The 23,121-nt window shown below is 42.8% G+C and overlaps 1 protein-coding gene across 1 annotated transcript in view; it reads right to left on the bottom strand.

Moving 5' to 3' along the window:
• LOC311121115 (protein PTHB1-like) overlaps positions 1-23,121 on the bottom strand; it is a gene marked incomplete at its 5' end in the record, with an annotated part of 171,239 nt that overhangs the window by 102,310 nt on the left and 45,808 nt on the right. Inside the window, 3 exons of the mRNA XM_084195646.1 lie at positions 21,411-21,563; positions 21,674-21,846; positions 21,937-22,032. Of these exons, the coding sequence (XP_084051772.1) occupies positions 21,411-21,563; positions 21,674-21,846; positions 21,937-22,032 (422 nt within the window). The remainder of the gene's footprint in view (positions 1-21,410; positions 21,564-21,673; positions 21,847-21,936; positions 22,033-23,121) is intronic.

Genomic DNA, 23,121 nt, shown 5'->3' on the forward strand with positions numbered 1-23,121 from the left:
TCACCACATCATACACTCTGAATCAAAACCCACTAATATACCCTGACAAATGCACACACTCACACACACTCCCAAAGAGAGAGACACTCTTTGCACACAGTCAAGACTCATTTCACATTTATCTTGGCTCTTTAGAAGTGAAATAATTAATTGTTTCTGGCGTAAGTTAGCCTACAGGGCTAGTTTTGATATCACAGCTGGGAGTTTGAGGACTTCGCTTTGTGTGAATATACAAAGGGTTGAGTGAGTGAGAGTGAGTGTGTTTCAAACTCATTCAAGCTGTCCTCACTAGTCAGTGCACATGTTTTACACAGGGTGGAATGACCTGGTTGGCCCTCTTGCTGAGTTCACTTGTTGTAAAACACACACACACACACACACACACACACACATTCAAATGCTGTTTGTCTGTCGGTCGGTCTGTCTGTCTTTCACTCTCTTTCTCAAAACAACAGACACAAAAGGTCCACACCTGCAACACATCCATACAGAGCATCCGTTTTTACACACACAGACATACAGAGCATCAGTTTTTACACACACAGACATACAGAGCATCAGTTTTTACACACACAGACATACAGAGCATCAGTTTTTACACACACAGACATACAGAGCATCAGTTTTTACACACACAGACATACAGAGCATCAGTTTTTACACACACAGACATACAGAGCATCCGTTTTTACACACAGAGACATACTAAAGTGCTTAGTGAGCATACTCGGACGATGCTCTGTCATTGGTCATTGGAATAGTGTGTGTGTGTCAGTGGACAGTATTTAGTCTCTCTCCATACTGTTTCCATATTTAGCCTCAGCCAGGCTAACTGAGGCCTCTAATCACACAGGACCTTTCTCTACTCATTTTAGCACACACACTCCCCTAGCCTGTCATTAACAGCTCACACACCTCCCAGGCTTCACACACACACACACACGTGCATAAACACACAGATACAATTTAATTTATAGACACGTGCACTATCAGGCAAGTGCACACACATATTGCATATAAACCCATGAATACAGGATGCACACTCTCTCTGTCCAGAAAGTAAATACCACTGGTCCATTGGGTAATCCCTTGCCTTGTCGATTTTTTTGTTCCGTCTCCCCAAAGAGGCACAGACCTGATTAGCAAGTCAATGGTTGAAACACGATAGTGGAAAACAAGACAACTAGAATGTACTCATGTTCCTTTCTAGTGTTAAATTCACCCCCCCCAATCAACATTCTTTATCAGAAAACACATCAGCTTTTTTTAATCCCTCGATTTGAAAGCTAGTTATTGACTCTAGTGAGATACTTGGATGTGTGTGTGTGTGCACTTGCTCAATCACTCGTCATTGTCTATCTGTTTGTGTGCGAGACAAAAACAAGGACATCAAATCTAAGCCAGACAAAACATTGCAGATCCTGGCTACAAATTAGCATCAAACAGAGAGAGACACTGGAAAACCCAAACCCAAACACACACACAAAAAAAACCACTCCCAGACACTAGAGGTTAGACAAGGTAAGGGACATGATCAGTTTGGGGTACGCTGCAGTATTTTTCAACTATGGTTTTCAGGAGCGCCAATGGCTGCATGTTTTTGTTCTAGCCTAGCACAAACATCTCTTTCAACTAATCAAAGGCTTCAGGATTAATTAAGTAGTTGAATCAGAAGAACTGGGCTAGAACCAAAATGAATATCCAACCTTGGGCATTCCTGAGGACCGGAGAAGAGAAACACGTCTGTAGAGGATGAGAGGCTTTTGCTCTCCAACACGGTATCATAACAGACTTCATACAAGCTAAATGCAGGTGTCACTTTAATAAGGCAACGGTATAAGGATCTCTCTTTCTCCCACTCTCTCCCTTCCATCCTCTAATCTGTAATGGTTTGGTTTACATAAGTCCACATGACTTACCCCCTCCACTTAGCTCCGCGATCACGTTTCCTGAAAGTGGTTTCTGCTGACATGTTTCTGACCCCTGAAATGGGGAGTGAGTGCGTGTGCATGTGTGTATGCGAGCTGGTTGGGCTCCACTGGGGCACGTTAGCAAGGCTCTGACATGTGCAGAACTCTCAGTGGCTGGATTAATATTGAAATAAATATATCAATATATCCATGTTAGTGAAGGGCTGACATGTGTGGAAGTCTCTGTGGAAAGATGAATATATATTAAAAGATGAATGACATAAAGCAGAAAGACACATTTAGAGTCGCCTTGGGAGAAAGGGGGAGCCTAATTCAGGGAAACACTAGGATGCCAATGGTAGAGAGAAAGGAAGGGAAGGGGCGAGGGAGTGAGTGTGAGGACTAGTCAGAAAGAGAGAGAGAGAGAGAGAGAGAAATGCAAGTAAGTAAAATACCCCCTCAAATATTCACAGTCCACACACACAAACCTCCCAAGGGGTCACAGAGGAAGCCATAGATTTGAAGCAGTACAGACCAGTGACCCGAGTAGCCAGTCTACCTTTGGCACACACACACACACACACACACACACACACACACACACACACACACGACTGAAATTAGGGCCTTGGTCCTGGTCCCAGTGTAAATGACAATAATTGTGAGGTTTTGAAGAGGTCTGGCAAATAGAGACCTGTAGCAGGACTACAAACACTAGAAGAAGCATGATGCTAAAAATGCTAATTACATTTATATGTAAGAAATGCTAATGCTACCATAATGCTAACGAGGCTAATGATCATCGTCTGTAAAATGACTTAACATTCCCCTCCTCCCTTTCTAATGCTAATCCTGAGGAACGCCACAGTGAGGGCATTGTCCTGCTACCTCTCCCCTCCCAACACACACACACACACACATAACCACGCACCACACACACTGAAAATCATACGCATGCCCACAGACGCACGCACACAGCCCTCGGCTATGTCTCGACATCGCTCAAACACAGCACTATTTGCCTGTTTGCTTTTCTCTCAATGGACTCCTTTGAACAGGCCATGCTGAGTACATAGAAAAAAAGCTAATGAAGGAGAGAAAAAAACCAGGGAAACTCACACGCCTTCGCCCTCTGATTACAGAGTAAATATGTGTAATCTTATAAAACAGGCATTGTCAGCGGGCGGAAGCGGCATACACACTGCAAAGAGAGCGGAGCGGCAGGACATGTTGACTTTGGAGAAAGCGCTATTGGAGAAGTGATCAGTCAGAGACACACACAAGTATGCATACACACATTTATAAACAAGCAAACATATGCACAAATCCATATACAAAAATGCAAAGGCACATACTGCACTGTACAAACATAATGCATGACCTTTTCCATAATATGATTATGTGCAAGTCCACACACACACACGTTGCGATAGCCGTTATGCCTATATCCTAAACAAATATGATTCAGATCATCACCATTGAAGAAAATCATCACTCATGTACACTATGTAGTACATTTCCACCATTGTCCATAAGCCTGTTGGAATGCTGTGTGTGTGTGTGTGTGTGTGTGTGTGTGGGCTCATGAAACAGACACACCCATTCATTTCATGCACTGGGGCCAAAGAAGGTAAATCAGTAGAATTATTAACATGCAGTGTCGCGTGAACCAGGCTGCAGCAGCCAACATACGTATCAGCCTTTACAGACCACAGGGTTAGAACAACCTTTATACACACACACACACACCAAAATCATAACCATAAACATACATGTTAAGCAATGGACTAATCTCGTATGAGCAAACCACTTTAGTCAGTACAGGACAGGCCTGTAATAGTGAGTTCCTCTGGTCCCAGTAGATAAAGCCCCAGGCAGAGCATTGTTGTTGTTGTTTCTTTGTCCTCTGCCACTGTCTATCTCTCTGCTGTCTACAACAGGTTTCCCCAAGCAGGCAGACGGAGCCAGAGACAGATAGGGACTGTGTGTGTGTGTGTGTGTGTGTGTATTTCAAGAGAAGAGATAGCGAATGCTGCTAGCCACTGGCACTGTGCGTATGTGTCTCCCAGGAGAGAGCAAGGTGGTGTGGGCTCACATACTGTACTGAAGCGCTTCGCTTTCATGACATCACCCATAATCCCTTGCGTTCCCTTAGGAAGTCAGTGAGGACTGCCTTCTGAAAAACCCTACACACACAATCTGCTGAAGCCTATGCAGCAGTATATATTTTCCCAAACACAGTCATTGACCCATTTACCAAGCATCTCTGGTCCTGCCATTGAATTCCCGGAATCAGAGGAGAGGGCCGTGACACGAAAAGCTGAGTGCTAGCTGAGCGAGAGAAAACACTGCTGGTGCCAAAACTGGTGTGTGTATGTGTGTGTATGTACAGTGGGGAGAACAAGTATTTGATACACTGCCGATTTTGCAGGTTTTCCTACTTACAAAGCATGTAGAGGTCTGTAATTTTTATCATAGGTACACTTCAACTGTGAGAGATGGAATATAAAACAAAAATCCAGAAAATCAAATTGTATGAGTTTTAAGTAATTAATTTGTATTTTATTGCATGACATAAGTATTTGATACATCAGAAAAGCAGAACTTAATATTTGGTACAGAAACCTTTGTTTGCAATTACAGAGATCATATGTTTCCTGTAGGTCTTGGCCAGGTTTGCACACACTGCAGCAGGGATTTTGGCCCACTCCTCCATTCAGACCTCCAGATCCTTCAGGTTTTGGGGCTGTCGCTGGGCAATACGGACTTTCAGCTCCCTCCAAAGATTTTCTATTGGGTTCAGGTCTGGAGACTGGCTAGGCCACTCCAGGACCTAGAGATGCTTCTTACGGAGCCACTCCTTAGTTGCCCTGGCTGTGTGTTTCGGGTCGTTGTCATGCTGGAAGACCCAGCCATGACCCATCTTCAATGCTCTTACTGAGGGAAGGAGGTTGTTGGCCAAGATCTCGCGATACATGGCCCCATCCATTCTCCCCTCAATACGGTGCAGTCGTCCTGTCCCCTTTGCAGAAAAGCATCCCCAAAGAATGATGTTTCCCTGATGGGAGAGCATAATATACAAGGGAATTCTCAAAGCTGCTAATGAGAACCTTGACGACATTTTACCTAGCCGGTGGGGATTCCGGTGGGGTACGCCCACCCAGGTAGTGGAAGTGCTGGCAACACTGGTTGCAGTAACCCATGGGGAGGGGGTCACACTCGGACAATCAGAGAGGGGGTTTATCATTGTGGCCCAGGTGGCACAAAATAATCAAAGGTCTGACCGCACAGAGATGCTTGGGAAAATGGTTACAACAGGGGATCAGAGTGTTTGTGTCTCAGGTGAAGAGGGTGGATCTGATCTCCATCACCTAGGACTTGACATAGATTAAGTAGATTAATCAAATCTCACATTGTTATCAATTTCTGCTCAATCTGCATGCTTTCTCAATCAGCTTTAACTGTATGTGCACTCGTAAATCAGGTTATTTCTCGAGTTGGGCTCTGGGATATAACAGCCGTTGAGTATCTGATTTTATGGTGGATTGTGGAGGAGGGGGGTTGAGTGTGTTGGAGTATGTGAGTATGTGCGTGTGTGCTTGTCTGGCATCTGTTGTGGGGGGGTGGGGATGTTGTGGGGGAGGGGGGGGTATGGGATGGACCACGGGAATTATTTGCTAGGATAATAATTGCTTGTCAATGAATTAAATGTTATACAATGGCAATCCGGGTTATATGTTAAAATCCTACGCGTGAACTGCCAACATTATTACGCATATTAATTGATAATGATGGAAAATAGGATATGCATATATATTTTTTAATAGTTATATATATATATATATATAGAGAGAGGTGAAAGCATTGGAAATGCTTTTGGCGGTTAATCTGCTTCTGTTTTGTGGGTGGCACTGTGTGCTGTTTTCGATGGATGGGTCCTGGCCTCTCGGGGCCTTAGGGATCCGGAGGGACGTGGGTGGGATGCTGATCACTGGGATGACGGCTGAACTTGGGATGGGGAGGGGCTTTGGCGGGGGAATTAGTGGAGAACAATTGAAGGGTTACTCCGTAGCAATGCAATTATCACGGTACAGCTATATGGACACTCAATCATTACGGTATTTTTTATTGGTAAATTTACAAACATATATAATTATAAATAGACTTGAAACTTGTATCTCATTATGGTGTATGGTGAAATAAGTATACCCAGTTATAATTGTAATGGCTTAGCTGATAATAACAAAAGAAGAACAATATTTACATGGCTCAAAGAGAAGGAATATAATATATATTGTATACAGGAAACTCATTCAACAATTCGAGATGAAGTAGCGTGGAAAAAAGAATGGGGGGGGGGGGGGAAATATACTTCTCCCATGGGCAAAGAAATTCAAAAGGGGTGATGATATTAATTTATAGTAATTTCGATCCGAATGTGCAAATTATCCAAATAGATACACAAGGTAGATGGATTATTTTAAATATGTTATTGGACCATAAACAGATATGGCTCATTAACCTTTACGGACCAAATAATGATGATCCACAATTCTTTGACAATATATATAATAAATTATCAACCCTGCAAGCAATTCAAGACAATATTATTATGGTGGGGGATTATAATACTGTTTTAAATAGCTCAATGGACCGTAAAGGAAATCACACCACAAACAAATCACCCACATGCTCTTAAGGAAATTGTGAATGTCATGGATACATTAGAACTAGTAGATATATGGAGGCTTAAATATACTGATCTAGTGAGATATACATGGCGGAGACTGAATCAAGCTAGTCGTCTTGACTTCTTTCATATCTCATTCTCGTTGGCACCAAAAGTAAAAAAAAGTGTTGATAGGGGACAGAATGCGGTCGGACCATCATATAATAGGCATATACATTACTCTTACTGAATTTCCACCTGGGCGAGGATATTGGAAATTTAATCAAAGCCTATTGGACCATAATTTACTTATAATTAGAACAAAGGAATTTATAACTGACTTTTTCCAACATAACATAGGTACAGCGAATCCCCTTATTGTATGGGACACCTTTAAATGTGCCTTTAGAGGCCATGCAATTCAGTACTCATCTCGAAAACAAAAGCAATTTAGGTCAAAAGAGTTTATACTAAGAAAGGAAATAGAAAGTCTAACAGAACAGATAGATGGCAATAAAAACTAACATAGAGGCTCAGAATAAATTAGAGGAAAAACAAAAAGAAATGGAGAAACTTATTCAAGAAAGATCAAGTGTAATATATTATAAAAATAAAGCAAACTGGATGGAATATGGGGAAAAATGCACAAAATTCTTTTTTAATCTTCAACATAGGAATGCTACCAAAAATAACTTAATGAAACTGGTTACAATTGACGGAGTCACCCATAATTCACCAAATGATATTTTGAAGGAAGAAACAAAAGTACTTTAAGCATATGTTTTCTTTTCAGTCGCCTCCATCTCCTCTAACTGAAGCTAATTGTAGAGATTATTTTTCTATTGATAATGTCAAATTAACAGCCACACAGAAAGACTCATGTGAAGGTGAAATTACAGAGGAGGAACTTCTGGATGCAATTAAAGACTTTATGTCTGGGAAAACTCCAGGGATGGATGGCATACAAGTCGAGGTATACCAAACCTTTTTTGATATACTAAGAGGACCGTTATTAGCATGTTTTAACCACTCCTATGTAAATGGTAAATTATCTGACACTCAAGAAGAAGGTCTGAAAAAATCCAGAAAATCACATTGTAGGATTATTAATGAATTTATTTGCAAATTATGGTGGAAAATAAGTATTTGGTCAATAACAAAACACACTGTTGCTGGTATTTTGGCCCATTCCTCCATGCAGATCTCCTCTAGAGCAGTGATGTTTTGGGGCTGTCGCTGGGCAACACGGACTTTCAACTCCCTCCAAAGATTTTCTATGGGGTTGAGATCTGGAGACTGGCTAGGCCACTCCAGGACCTTGAAATGCTTCTTACGAAGCCACTCCATTGCCCGGGCGGTGTGTTTGGGATCATTGTCATGCTGAAAGACCCAGCCATGTTTCATCTTCAATGCCCTTTCTGATGGAAGGAGGTTTTCACTCAAAATCTCACGATACATGGCCCCATTCATTCTTTCCTTTACACGGATCAGTCGTCCTGGTCCCTTTGTAGAAAAACAGCCCCAAAGCATGATGTTTCCACCCCCATGCTTCACAGTAGGTATGGTGTTCTTTGGATGCAGCTCAGCATTCTTTGTCCTCCAAACACGACAAGTTGAGTTCTTACCAAAAAGTTCTATTTTGGTTTCATCTGACCATATGACATTCTCCCAATCCTCTTCTGGATCATCCAAATGCACTCTAGCAAACTTCAGACGGGCCTGGACATGTACTGGCTTAAGCAGGGGGACACGTCTGGCACTGCAGGATTTGAGTCCCTGGCGGCGTAGTGTGTTACTGATGGTAGGCTTTGTTACTTTGGTCCCAGCTCTCTGAGATCTTGCGTGGAGCCCCAGATCGAGGGAGATTATCAGTGGTCTTGTATGTCTTCCATTTCCTAATAATTGCTCCCACAGTTGATTTCTTCAAACCAAGCTGCTTACCTATTGCAGATGCAGTCTTCCCAGCCTGGTGCAGGTCTACAATTTTGTTTCTGGTGTCCTTTGACAGCTCTTTGGTCTTGGCCATAGTGGAGTTTGGAGTGTGACTGTTTGAGGTTGTGGACAGGTGTCTTTTATACTGATAACAAGTTCAAACAGGTGCCATTAATACAGGTAACGAGTGGAGGACAGTGGAGCCTCTTAAAGAAGAAGTTACAGGTCTGTGAGAGCCAGAAATCTTGCTTGTTTGTAGGTGACCAAATACTTATTTTCCACCATAATTTGCAAATAAATTCATTAAAAATCCTACAATGTGATTTTCTGGATATTCTTTTCTCAATTTGTCTGTCATAGTTGACGTGTACCTATGATGAAAATTACAGGCCTCTCTTATCTTTTTAAGTGGGAGAACTTGCACAATTGGTGGCTGACTAAATACTTTTTTCCCCCACTGTATATATAAATGCCTGGAGCATTTCAATTTTGGAGAATCTCTTATAAAATGGGTCAAAATCATGTATAGTAACCCTAGGTGTAAAATAGTAAATAATGGCTATTTCTCAGAAAGTTTTAAACTGTCAAGAGGAGTGAAACAAGGTTGTCCACTATCGGCATATCTATTTATTGTGGCCATCGAGATGTTAGCTATTAAAATCAGATCCAATAATAATATCAGAGGATTAGAAATCCAGGGCTTAAAAACAAAGGTGTCATTGTACGCTGATGATTCATGTTTTCTTTTAAATCCACAACTAGAATCCCTCCACAGCCTCATAGAGGATCTAGATACATTTTCTAACCTATCTGGATTACAACCAAATTATGACAAATGTACTATATTACGTATTGGATCACTAAACAATACAATTATTACATTACCATGTAGTTTACCAATAAAATGGTCTGATGGTGATGTGGATATACTCGGAATACATATCCCAAAGGAAATAAATGATCTCACTTCAATACATTTTAATAGAAAGTTAGCAAAAATAGTTAAGATCTTACTACCATGGTAAGGAAAATACCTGTCAATTTGTGGAAAAATCACCCTGATTAACTCTTTAGTATTATCCCAGTTTACCTATTTGCTTATGGTCTTGCCTACGCCTAGCGAACAGTTTTTTAAATTATATGAGAAAAAAATATTCAATTTTATTTGGAACGGCAAGCCAGACAAAATTAAAAGGGCATATTTATATAATGAATATGAATTCGGAGGACAGAAATGATTAAATATTAAAGCATTAGACCCATCACTAAAAGCTTCAGTCATACAAAAGTTATACTTAAATCCGAACTGGTTCTCAAGCAAATTAGTAAGATTGTCTCACCCAATGTTCAAGAAAGGCCTTTTTCCCTTTATTCAGATTACAACAACCCATTTGCAGTTATTTGAAAAGGAAATAATCTCCCAAATATCACTATTTCTAAAACAAGCCATAGAAAGATGGTTGCAATTTCAATTTAATCCTCCAGAAACGACAGAACAAATAATGCAACAAATATTGTGGTTAAATTCAAATATACTAATTGACAAAAAACCTTTATTTTTCGACAGAATGTTTAAAAAAGGTATAATCTTCGTAAATGATATCATCGGTAGGACTGGTGGAGTTATGTCGCACATGCAGCTAACAAAAACATATGGAAATGTCTGCTCAACCCAAAATTACAACCAAATAATTGCAGCCTTACCGCAAAAGTGGAAGAGGAAAGTGGAAGGGGGAGAAAGTAAGGAACTTGTCTGTCAGCCTTGCATTAAAGAACATAATTGGTTAAGGAAAACTGTGATAAATAAAAAAGTATATCAGTTTCACTTAAGGACCAAAGGATTGACAGCCGTCCCATATAGATTGCAAAATAGTTGGTAAGAGATTTTTGACGTACCGATCCCATGGCATAGTGTTTATGAACTGACACGCAAAATGACACCGGATTCAAAAATTAGAATCTTTCAATTTAAATTATTATATAAAATTCTTGCTACCAATAGAATGTTATTTATATGGGGGATACAATCTTCCCAGCTCTGCAGATTTTGCTGTGAAGAGACAGAATCATTAGATCATTTGTTTTAGTTCTGTCCATTTGTAGCTTGTTTTTGGACACAGGTCCAGGAATGGCTAAAGGATTGCAATATTTACCTGGAGCTAACCTTGCAGATAGCATTACTGGGTGATCTGAAAAGTCATAGTCAATCAATCAATAATATAATAATACTTTTAGCAAAAATGTTTTTTTTAAATTCACAATCTGTAGAAGCAATGAGAATAGAAAGGTTCAGAACTTCTGTAAAACATCACAGTACGGTTGAAATATATATGGCAAATAGAAATCCTATATGGATGGTGTTAAGAGATAGATGGGAGGTATTGAATAGAGTTGAAGGATGGGAATAATAACAAATAACAACAAATAATAACAAAGATAGCTAATAATGTAAGCATACTGTGTCCATAATAAGTATATACAGTGGGGAGAACAAGTATTTGATACACTGCCGATTTTCCAGGTTTTCCTACTTACAAAGCATGTAGAGGTCTGTAATTTTTAATCATAGGTACACTTCAACTGTGAGAGATGGAATATAAAACAAAAATCCAGAAAATCACATTGTATGAGTTTTAAGTAATTAATTTGTATTTTATTGCATGACATAAGTATTTGATACATCAGAAAAGCAGAACTTAATATTTGGTACAGAAACCTTTGTTTGCAATTACAGAGATCATACGTTTCCTGTAGGTCTTGGCCAGGTTTGCACACACTGCAGCAGGGATTTTGGCCCACTCCTCCATTCAGACCTCCAGATCCTTCAGGTTTTGGGGCTGTTGCTGGGCAATACGGACTTTCAGCTCCCTCCAAAGATTTTCTATTGGGTTCAGGTCTGGAGACTGGCTAGGCCACTCCAGGACCTAGAGATGCTTCTTACGGAGCCACTCCTTAGTTGCCCTGGCTGTGTGTTTCGGGTCGTTGTCATGCTGGAAGACCCAGCCATGACCCATCTTCAATGCTCTTACTGAGGGAAGGAGGTTGTTGGCCAAGATCTCGCGATACATGGCCCCATCCATCCTCCCCTCAATACGGTGCAGTCGTCCTGTCCCCTTTGCAGAAAAGCATCCCCAAAGAATGATGTTTCCACCTCCATGCTTCACGGTTGGGATGGTGTTCTTGGGGTTGTACTCATCCTTCTTCTTCCTCCAAACACGGCGAGTGGAGTTTAGACCAAAAAGCTCTATTTTTGTCTCATCAGACCACATGACCTTCTCCCATTCCTCCTCTGGATCATCCAGATGGTCCTTGGCAAACTTCAGACGGGCCTGGACATGCGCTGGCTTGAGCAGGGGGACCTTGCGTGTGCTGCAGGATTTTAATCCATGACGGCGTAGTGTGTTACTAATGGTTTTCTTTGAGACTGTGGTCCCAGCTCTCTTCAGGTCATTGACCAGGTCCTGCCGTGTAGTTCTGGGCTGATCCCTCACCTTCCTCATGATCATTGATGCCCCACGAGGTGAGATCTTGCATGGAGCCCCAGACTGAGGATGATTGACCGTCATCTTGAACTTCTTCCATTTTCTAATAATTGCGCCAACAGTTGTTGCCTTCTCACCAAGCTGCTTGCCTATTGTCCTGTAGCCCATCCCAGCCTTGTGCAGGTCTACAATTTTATCCCTGATGTCCTTACACAGCTCTCTGGTCTTGGCCATTGTGGAGAGGTAACAAGTTCAAACAGGTGCAGTTAATACAGGTAATGAGTGGAGAACAGGAGGGCTTCTGAAAGAAAAACTAACATGTCTGTGAGAGCCGGAATTCTTACTGGTTGGTAGGTGATCAAATACGTATGTCATGCAATAAAATGCAAATTAATTACTTAAAAATCATACAATGTGATTTTCTGGATTTTTGTTTTAGATTCCGTCTCTCACAGTTGAAGTGTACCTATGATAAAAATTACAGACCTCTACATGCTTTGTAAGTAGGAAAACCTGCAAAATCGGCAGTATATCAAATACTTGTTCTCCCCACTGTATATAATGAGGTTTATACACTTCTACTTCAATGTTACACTTCAGTGTTAATATATAACTAAAATATAAAACTTGGTAACAAAAATATATAATTGAATGACAACAGTGCATAGTGAGAGTGAGCGAAGTATGACTGGAGGACGAGGGCCTCCTGGAGATCAGGGGGTTTAGTGAAGTCTGGAGACCAGCTCTGTGGGACAGACATCAGGGTGAGACATCCCCAAAAGACCCCAATAACGAACCTCTGTGGGCCCGGGGCTAATGAGCACCTGTGATCGAGGCGAGGGTGTGTGTGTGTGTGTGTATGCTTGTGCATCCTTCCGTGCGTGTGTGCTTGCCGGTGTACAGGAGTGTGTGTGTGTGTGTGTGCTTCTCACTTTAATTACGCCGTGTGTATAATCCCGTTAGCTGGTGGCTAACCTCTGAGAGGCTAATAACAAAGGACCAGTGGGAGAAGGCATGCTCCATTACAGTGTGGAATCCCCTCTCCACTCAGGCCACTAAGAGCCACTCAGCAGACACAATGAGATTAGGGCTCTAAACCTGTGGAACACAGAGGAACACTGGGCCTGTGGCATGTGCTAAGCCCTCCCTCGCTGAGAGGAGAAATGACATTCTTTAGCCAGAGAAGAAAAACACACTAGGGGATAATGACATAGATGTAGAGTGGACAGAATGGACTGGGAAAATGGCACGGTTTAGTTTAAGTGCAGGGAAAAAGACTTTGGGCTAAGAAATCGAAAAAATAGAACGTACTGGAGAAATGATAGCCGTTGAGTGTAAGTGCAGGGAACCTGGATTAATTAAGTTTTGTCATTATAGCACATGGAAATGACTCTGGGCTAATGTCATACTGTAGAACTAGACTATATAGAATAGACTGGAAATGACACATTCCTTGATTAATAAAGCCCAGGGGGAAAGACAATGGACTAATCTCTATTGGACTAATCTCTACGATACTTAGTGGGCCAGCCTATATGGCTAGCTAATTGAATGGCTGCTGTGTTCTTAGCAACAGAGTAGAATGAGATAATGTGATGTGGTAAGCAACAAAGGACTGAACATTCTAAAATATGTAGATAACCCCAAGAAGGCTGTTCAACTGGCTATCCTGCTATGTAGTTCTGTATTGTGATGTCCATCTATGTTCTAACAGGTTTTGCACAGTCACATGCAATGGCACAATGAAACACAGATTGAATTGAAAACACAAGAACTGGATTGACTGACACCACTTTGATTTCATCTCATGTGGTCATGAAGGAAAAGAGACGAGGGGGGGACTGAAATATTTCTGTCTATTTTAGTCTCCCCCCCCTCTCCTTCTTCTCTCTCTCCTCCTCACCAATAATAGAGCCAGACACATGTTTGTGATAAAAGTCCACCACATCCAGGGGAGTCCCACAGACAGAAGCATTACAAGTAGGTACAGCACTGTACACCCCAGACCTCCTCTAGCCCCTCTATCTGCCTTTGGGCAAACACCTGGGCCTTCTCCATAGGAACAGAGACGGAGGGTGGTGTGTGTGTGAGGGGATTGTGCAGACTGGCAGAGATGGGCTTTGCTGTGGCTCCTCTCAGGGATTTTACATTCTTAGATAAAGCACCCCAGTCCCACGCCCTCTCCCCTCTCCCTCCTTCTGTGTATGGCCTGAGGTGGCAGGAGACGACACACACACACACACACACACACCACTAATCAGTGTCCCATATGGCACCCTTTTCCCTATTTAGTGCACTAAATAGGGTGCCATTTAGGACACAACAATAGTCTGTGTGGCATCCACTCTTTTACGTCATAGATATTTCTCTTTGAGTATCTGGTCACAGACACCACTTAAGATACTAAACAGTGCTTCCTCTAGATTGGGTGTAAACAAACATTTCGTGCTGCAATCTACCTAAAGCCTTTTTCATGATGACATTCTTCTGACCCAAGAGGTACAGGAAGTGACACAGTATTTATTGCCAGAGGCTGATCCCTGTCTGGCCATGACCCATGAGGAATTAGCCACAAAACACTGCTCTGCTCTATATATGTATACAGTACAGGTGTGGGTCTCCAAGACAATAATTATTTAACATTGGTTTAAATACTATATCAATGTACATAGTAAGGTATTTATTTATGGGACTTGCAATGAAAATGTAAAATCCTACAGGAGTACCCTGATATGCCGATCTTCATACATTCTTACGAGACGACCATCAGAATGATCTTCCAACAGTAACAAGACTATCTCTACACAACACTGGTTTCCATATGACATAACATTTGTAAAGACAGCCTTTTCCAGAGGCTTGACTGTGTCACACACACTCCTCTATATCAGTCACTCTATCTGTCCCCCACTCTTATACACACATGCCTACATGTCAGTCAGCTATATGAAAGACAGTCATTCATTGATATGGTAGACATCCATAGAGGAGGGCCCCAGTGACTCCTAAATGTGCATGAGGGGTATGCTGTATGTTCATTAGTCCTGTGTGTGTGTGCTTGAAGGCCAGTTTGAAATGCAGTCTCTCAGGTGCGGCCTGTTTGCGTAGCAGATGAAAGGTCAGGGGGACCTGAGGGAGTTCCTCTGTTTCTCCTTTTTTTCTGACATTGGAGTATTTTACTGAGGAAAACACACATTTACACATCTCAGTGGACATGCACGCACACACACACCTCAGAGAGAACCCCAGCCATTAACCGTGAGGGCCTCACGTACACAGTGGGATCTGTGTTTAGCCATGTTTAGCCGTGTTTAGCGCTCCATTTGGGGCCAGATAAATCAGCCGCTGTCTGAGAGAAGCCTCCATTACTGGAACGAGGGGCCCCAGACCGGCCTGTCAGTCAAAACTAAAGCGTCCCACCTCCTGCTTTTGAACTGCTAATTACAGAGAGCCTCCGCTCAACTCAAACTCAGCTCCCAGACAGCTAGCGCTGCGGCCAGCTAGGTTAGCGCGCTAATGCTAACACGGAGGCCATTTTACCTGAGATAAATGCTGGGCAAATATTTATTGAAACGGCTTGCCGGGCTTTCCCCCTCACTGAGCCCACCCTCCTTCCCCTCTGCATCCTCCCTTCCAGAAACATATTTCCAGGTCCAGAGTGACAGCAGTGTGCCTTCACTCGGAGAACAACAGCAGAGGAGAAAAACAGGAATGCTAAGGCTAGGCTAAAATAGCCCTCTGGCTAACCTCTCCATACCTGCCACAGATTAATCAAACAGAGAGTTAAAGGGAGAGCCAGGATGAACTATAAACCGTGGGGCCAGGATGAGTAATGGCTTTTTAAGTAGTGAGAATGAAAAGTGGAGGAAACAGACACCTCTGGCCAGCTCACATACACATTACAGAGCAGGCCGCATCTGGCCTTCATGAATAAAATATAGGAGGAAGAGATGAGGAAAGAATGAACAAAGGAAATATTATCCCCTTGTATATGGATGTACACCAGACCAGAAAAATCACACAGGCCTCTCACAGTATCTCTCTGTTCTCTGGATGACAAACAACACGCACAAATGCTTTCTTAAAGTCACAAACACATTAATTAGGGGACGTCCCCTAACCGACAGCCCAGCCTGACCACAGATAAGATGCAGAATATTTACCAATCTGACATTCGACGATGCTGTTCTTAGTTCATCCAAAGTACACATGTACCTCATCTACCACTTGCTGAGTCTCTGGGTCCACAGACTACTTTCTTGGTATCCATAATATTAGGCAAGTTTGTCATTTGAGTGTACTATCCCTGACTAAGCACAATAAGACACGTAGCTAAAACAAAACTTTAACCCCCCTGTCCTCGTCATTTACAAACACATTTGGCATGTCAAAAGACTAAGACTCATGACTGACACAACCCCTGTGAGTAATAAACCCTAACTAAAGCACTGAGCTAGTGAGAACCACCATAGCTCACAGACCTTCAGAAGGGCCATATAACCCATACCCACCCAAAGATATGAATAATTAATTTGATGCGTGCATCACTCTTCCCAGTAGCCCGTCGATAGCGTCCATTATGGGGTGCGTGTATACATTACAGCACGTATAGAGTGTCAGAAACTTCCCGAATCCACAGTGGGTGGCAGGCGCTAGCGGGAAGCGGCAGCAGGAAGGGATGGACTGACTGACACTGGAGCACATTAGAAAGACTAGAGAGTCATACTGTATAGAGAGAATCACTCAGGGTTCTAGTAATGCTAAGGGACAGGCAGCAGCGCTGGGTCAGCATCTACAAGCATTAACGAAATAAAGAGACACTGATATATTAATAGCATTAGCTGGCACTGTGACATGCAGTGCATTTAGACTGATATCTGCTATGAACAGCATTGTCAAAATGACAGAAACAAAAATGAATGCAATTAATACAATGCAATTCTAAAGACTTAGTACTTGGTGGCAAAACCCTTGTTGGCAATCACAGAGGTCATACGTTTCTTGTAGTTTCTTGTAGTTGGCCACCAGGTTTGCACACATCTCAGGAGGGATTTTGTTCCACTCCTCTTTGCAGATCTTCTCCAAGTCATTAAGGTTTCGAGGCTGACGTTTGGCAACTCGAACCTTCAGCTCCCTCCATAGATTTTCTATGGGATTAAGGTCTGGAGACTGGCTAGGCCACTCCAGGACCTTAATGTGCTTCTTCTTGAGCCACTCCTTTGTTGCCTTGGCCGTGTGTTTTGGGTCATTGTCATGCTGGAATACCCATCCACGACCCATTGTCAATGCCCTGGCTGAGGAAAGGAGGTTCTCACCCAAGATTTGACGGTACATGGCCCCGTCCATCGTCCCTTTGATGCGGTGAAGTTGTCCTGTCCCCTTAGCAGAAAAACACCCCCAAAGCATAATGTTTCCACCTCCATGTTTGACGGTGGGGATGGTGTTCTTGGGGTCATAGGCAGCATTCCTCCTCCTCCAAACACGGCGAGTTGAGTTGATACCAAAGAGCTTGATTTTGGTCTCATCTGACCACAACACTTTCACCCAGTTCTCCTCTGAATCATTCAGATGTTCATTGGCAAACTTCAGACGTGTATATGCCCTGTATATGTGCTTTCTTGAGCAGCGGGACCTTGCGGGCGCTGCAGGATTTCAGTCCTTCACGGCGTAGTGTGTTACCAATTGTTTTCTTGGTGACTATGGTCCCAGCTGCCTTGAGATCATTGACAAGATCCTCCCGTGTAGTTCTGGGCTGATTCCTCACCGTTCTCATGATCATTGCAACTCCACGAGGTGAGATCTTGCATGGAGCCCCAGGCCGAGGGAGATTGACAGGTCTTTTGTGTTTCTTCCATTTGCGAATAATCGCACCAACTGTTGTCACCTTCTCACCAAGCTGCTTGGCGATGGTCTTGTAGCCCATTCCAGCCTTGTGTAGGTCTGCAATCTTGTCCCTGACATCCTTGGAGAGCTCTTTGGTCTTGGCCACGGTGGACAGTTTGGAATCTGATTGATTGATTGCTTCTGTGGACAGGTGTCTTTTATACAGGTAACAAACTGAGATTAGGAGCACTCCCTTTAAGAGTGTACTCATAGGCCAATTTGAACACTAAAAGGCTTTGCCTAAATTAAATTAAATCATCTATGCTATACACAAGGATATACAATGACATTTCAAATTCTTAATTCAATAAAACTCAAAACTTTTGAACGTAGTTATTATGACGTGCGCCCCGTAAGAAAGACATACAGTGGGGAAAAAAAGTATTTAGTCAGCCACCAATTGTGCAAGTTCTCCCACTTAAAAAGATGAGAGAGGCCTGTAATTTTCATCATAGGTACACGTCAACTATGACAGACAAATTGAGTAAAAAAAAATCCAGAAAATCACATTGTAGGATTTTTAATGAATTTATTTGCAAATTATGGTGGAAAATAAGTATTTGGTCACCTACAAACAAGCAAGATTTCTGGCTCTCACAGACCTGTAACTTCTTCTTTAAGAGGCTCCTCTGTCCTCCACTCGTTACCTATATTAATGGCACCTGTTTGAACTTGTTATCAGTATAAAAGACACCTGTCCACAACCTCAAACAGTCACACTCCAAACTCCACTATGGCCAAGACCAAAGAGCTGTCAAAGGACACCAGAAACAAAATTGTAGACCTGCACCAGGCTGGGAAGACTGAATCTGCAATAGGTAAGCAGATTGGTTTGAAGAAATCAACTGTGGGAGCAATTATTAGGAAATGGAAGACATACAAGACCACTGATAATCTCCCTCGATCTGGGGCTCCACGCAAGATCTCACCCCGTGGGGTCAAAATGATCACAAGAACGGTGAGCAAAAATCCCAGAACCACACGGGGGGACCTAGTGAATGACCTGCAGAGAGCTGGGACCAAAGTAACAAAGCCTACCATCAGTAACACACTACGCCGCCAGGGACTCAAATCCTGCAGTGCCAGACATGTCCCCCTGCTTAAGCCAGTACATGTCCAGGCCCGTCTGAAGTTTGCTCGAGTGCATTTGGATGATCCAGAAGAGGATTGGGAGAATGTCATATGGTCAGATGAAACCAAAATAGAACTTTTTGGTAAAAACTAAACTTGTCGTGTTTGAAGGACAAAGAATGCTGAGTTGCATCCAAAGAACACCATACCTACTGTGAAGCCTGGGGTGGAAACATCATGCTTTGGGGCTGTTTTTCTGCAAAGGGACCAGGACGACTGAATTTGTTATATACCTTGTGAAGACTTACAGAAAACGTTTGACCTGTGTCATTGCCAACAAAGGGTATATAACAAATTATTGAGAAACTTTTGTTATTGACCAAATACTTATTTTCCACCATAATTTGCAAATAAATTCATAAAAAATCCTACAATGTGATTTTCTGGATTTTTTTTCCTCATTTTGTCTGTCATAGTTGACGTGTACCTATGATGAAAATTACAGGCCTCTCATCTTTTTAAGTGGGAGAACTTGCACAATTGGTGGCTGACTAAATACTTTTTTCCCCCACTGTATGTCTACCGTAGAAGCATACGCAGGTTTCACACGTTTGTTATTATTGTTGTCCAATAAAAGTGGTACTGTCTATAGTCAGTGGCTCCATGTGTAGCAAGCAAGCAACGTGGGAGATCTCTAATCAATGCAAGATGGAATTCAAATTACAGAATTAAGATAGTTAAATGAGGAGGAGTAGGCTACAACGAGCAACCATCAGGTAGGCTGTTGTTTAATCTGCATGTAGTTGTTGTAGACCCTGACAGGAAGCGCAGTAAAATTGTCTCAATTAGTCTAGGTAGCGAGCTAGCTAGCTGGCTAACATAGCTGGCTATCTTAGCTAGCTTCTTTGCATCAATTTGATGCAGTCAAGACAGGCACTACCAGATGGAACGATAGACAACCTATGGCATCTACAAGCTAGAAATTATTTCAAATACCCATCCCTAATCATAGTAACCAAATGTAGCCTATTAATAGCTGGATATAGAGAAAAAAACATGCCAACCTAAAGGGCCTGCATGACCCCCAATGCATTTGCAAACTACACCATGTCCGGGCAAGTAGATTTCTGGCCAACTGGCCCAGTGAGAAAAAAAGTGAACGTTTGACCCTTCGCCGGCAACAAAACTTGAACACTGATCCCAGTTTGTAAGGTAAGTGTCCCTTTAAAACTGTACCAGTTTTGAACCTTGTGGTGTTGGGTATGAGTACACCTCGTAGTGGACCTTATGGGCAGTGTATCTACAGTGTGAGAGCTCTGCATGGTTCTACTCAGATAGGAGTAATGGTTAAGTACTGACACATTAAATATCTAATGATGTCACCCACTCCCAGAGCAGTAAGAGAGCTAATGAATAGCGTTAAAGAGTTCCTCACCAAACGAGCCCCTACTGTAAACAGTGACGGCAAGGGACCATCACTTTCAACGTCAGACAGTCTACACCACTCAAAACACACACGCGCGCTCACACACAGAACTAATACAGTAACCCACACACAGTTGGAACTCATCAGCCGACACACACATCAGACACTCACAATGGGAACTTCAAATCAAGGCAAACACACACACACACACACACACACACACACTATAATGACACCACAAACACACTGTCCCACACTCCCAACACACACTCTGAACCATACAGAGGTTTCTAATTAGGCTTCTTTGTTTAATCATCATTTGAAAAGGAAGGCTCCAGCATCAATTACCCTGGCCTCCGAACCTGAGAAAAATACTGAGTGAGAATGTACACACACACACACACACACACACACACACACAGAAAGAGAGAGAAACAAACGCTCCTACATTCTTATTACAGCCCATCTACCGAGTTAGTAAATAATAATAAAAATAATGTCTAATTTGGCGATAAGGCGCCCCTAGACGAGGACAGAGATAGATGGGTATGTATGTGTGTCTGTGCGCACGTATATGTCTTTGTGTTTTCGGTGTATGTGTGTGTGCGAGCAAGCATGCATCCGTCTTTGCGTATGTGTGTGTGCCTGCACAAGCACGTGTGTGTATGTTTGTGTATTCCTGTGTGTGTGGTCATGGCAGTATGTTTGTCTGCTATAAGTATACCATAGGGTGTGAGCTAGCACCTCAGTAGTAGCAGGAAGTGCATAAATCAGCAGTGTAGGCCCATCACTCTGTAAATCAACACTAGTGCACTCATTACTCTGTGTGTGTGTGTGTACAGTAGGTGTGTGTGTGTGTAGGTGTGTGTGTGTATAAATCACCATATGGTGTGAGGTAGGGAAAAATCAACACCTCACAAAAGTGAGGGGAGAGAGACTCTCCATCATGTTTCTAAATGCTATGTGCATGCCTGAGTGTCCTAGTCTAGTGTGTGTGTGTGTGTGTGTGTGTGTGTGTGTGTGTGTGTGTGTCTGACCTGGCGGTACGTGCCCTCCATCAGTGTGTCTAGGTTCTGCAGGGGGGCGGGGGTCTTGTCTTTGAAGCGGGTCAGGAGACGGCGTTGGATGGCTCTGAACTGGATCGCCCGCTCTGACAGGAGGTCCTGGTACTTCTCTGCACTCACACGCAGCTAAACGAACACACACACTGAATGTTGTTCTAACACTGCAGGCAAAAGCTGTACCTACAAACACAACTCATGAATGCGTGTGTGACAGTGTGTCTGTGTTCAATACATACCTCAAAGTGGTGGTCGACAGTCTCAAAGTACTCAGCCAGAGGTATAGGGCCTGCAAAGCTGTTTCTGAAGTCTTTGACTCCCTGCTTGGCAAAGTGGCGGTCGAAGCGCTGCACCAGCTCCTTAGCCACCAGCCAGATGTTCTCGAAACTCTCACTCTGGATACGGTAGCGCTCTGGAGAGGAGAGAAAGGGAGAGGGAGGTAGAGAAAGCTCAACTCCACATCAACCAAGTGCTAGAGGATGCTGCGTATGTGTGTACTCACGGGAGGTCTTGGAGGCCAGTACAGTGACTCTGGGCCCTGAGAGGAAGTGGAAGGCCAGAGCGTTTCCCTCCTTGTCCTCAGACTTCTCCAGAAAGTCTACAACACAGAGAGGGACATTCAGTGAGAACAATAGGAACTATAGAGTCCATTGGTTAAGGACACAGATATACATTGGTGTGAAAAAGTGTTTGCCCCCTTCCTGATTTGTTATTTGTTTGCATGTTTGTCACACTTGAATGTTTCAGATCATCAAACAAATTAAATATTAGTCAAAGATAACACAAGTAAACACAAAATGCAGTTTTGAAATGAAGGTTGTTATTATTAAGGGAAAACAAAATCCAAACCTACATGGCCCTGTGTGAAAAAGTGTTTGCCCCCCCCTGTTATAACCCAACTCATCTGTGGTTTATCACACCTGAGTTCAATTCCTCTAGCCACACCCAGGCCTGATTACTGCCACACCTGTTCTCAATCAAGGAATCACTTAAATAGGACCTGCCTGACAAAGTGAAGTAGACCAAAAGATCCTCAAAAGCTAGACATCATGCCGAGATCCAAGGAAATTCAGGAACAAATGAGAAAGAAAGTAATTGAGATCAGTCTGGAAAAGGTTATAAAGCCATTTCTAAAGCTTTGGGACTCCAGCGAACCACAGTGAGAGCCATTATCCACAAATGGCGAAAACATGGAACCGTGGTGAACCTTCCCAGGAGTGGCCGGCCGACCAAAATTACCCCAAGAGCGCAGCGACGACTCATCCAAGAGGTCACTAAAGACCCCACAACAACATCCAAAGAGCTGCAGGCCTCAGTTGCCTCAGTTAAGGTCAGTGTTCATGACTCCACCATAAGAAAGAGACTGGGCAAAAATGGCCTGCATGGCAGAGTTCCAAGACAAAAATCACTGCTGAGCAAAAAGAACATTAAGGCTCGTCTCATTTTTGCCAGAAAACACCTTGATGATCCCCAAGACCTTGGGAAAATACTCTGTGGACTGACGAGACAAAAGTTGAACTTTTTGGAAGGTGTGTGTCCCATTACATCTGGCGTAAAAGTAACACCGCATTTCAGAAAAAGAACATCATACCAACAGTAAAATATGGTGGTGGTAGTGTGATGGTCTGGGCCTGTTTTGCTGCTTCAGGACCTGGAAGACTTGCTGTGATAAATGGAACCATGAATT

Source organism: Coregonus lavaretus (genome assembly GCF_964263955.1).
Source record: "Coregonus lavaretus genome assembly, contig: HAP1_SCAFFOLD_810, whole genome shotgun sequence".
NCBI lineage: Eukaryota > Metazoa > Chordata > Actinopteri > Salmoniformes > Salmonidae > Coregonus > Coregonus lavaretus.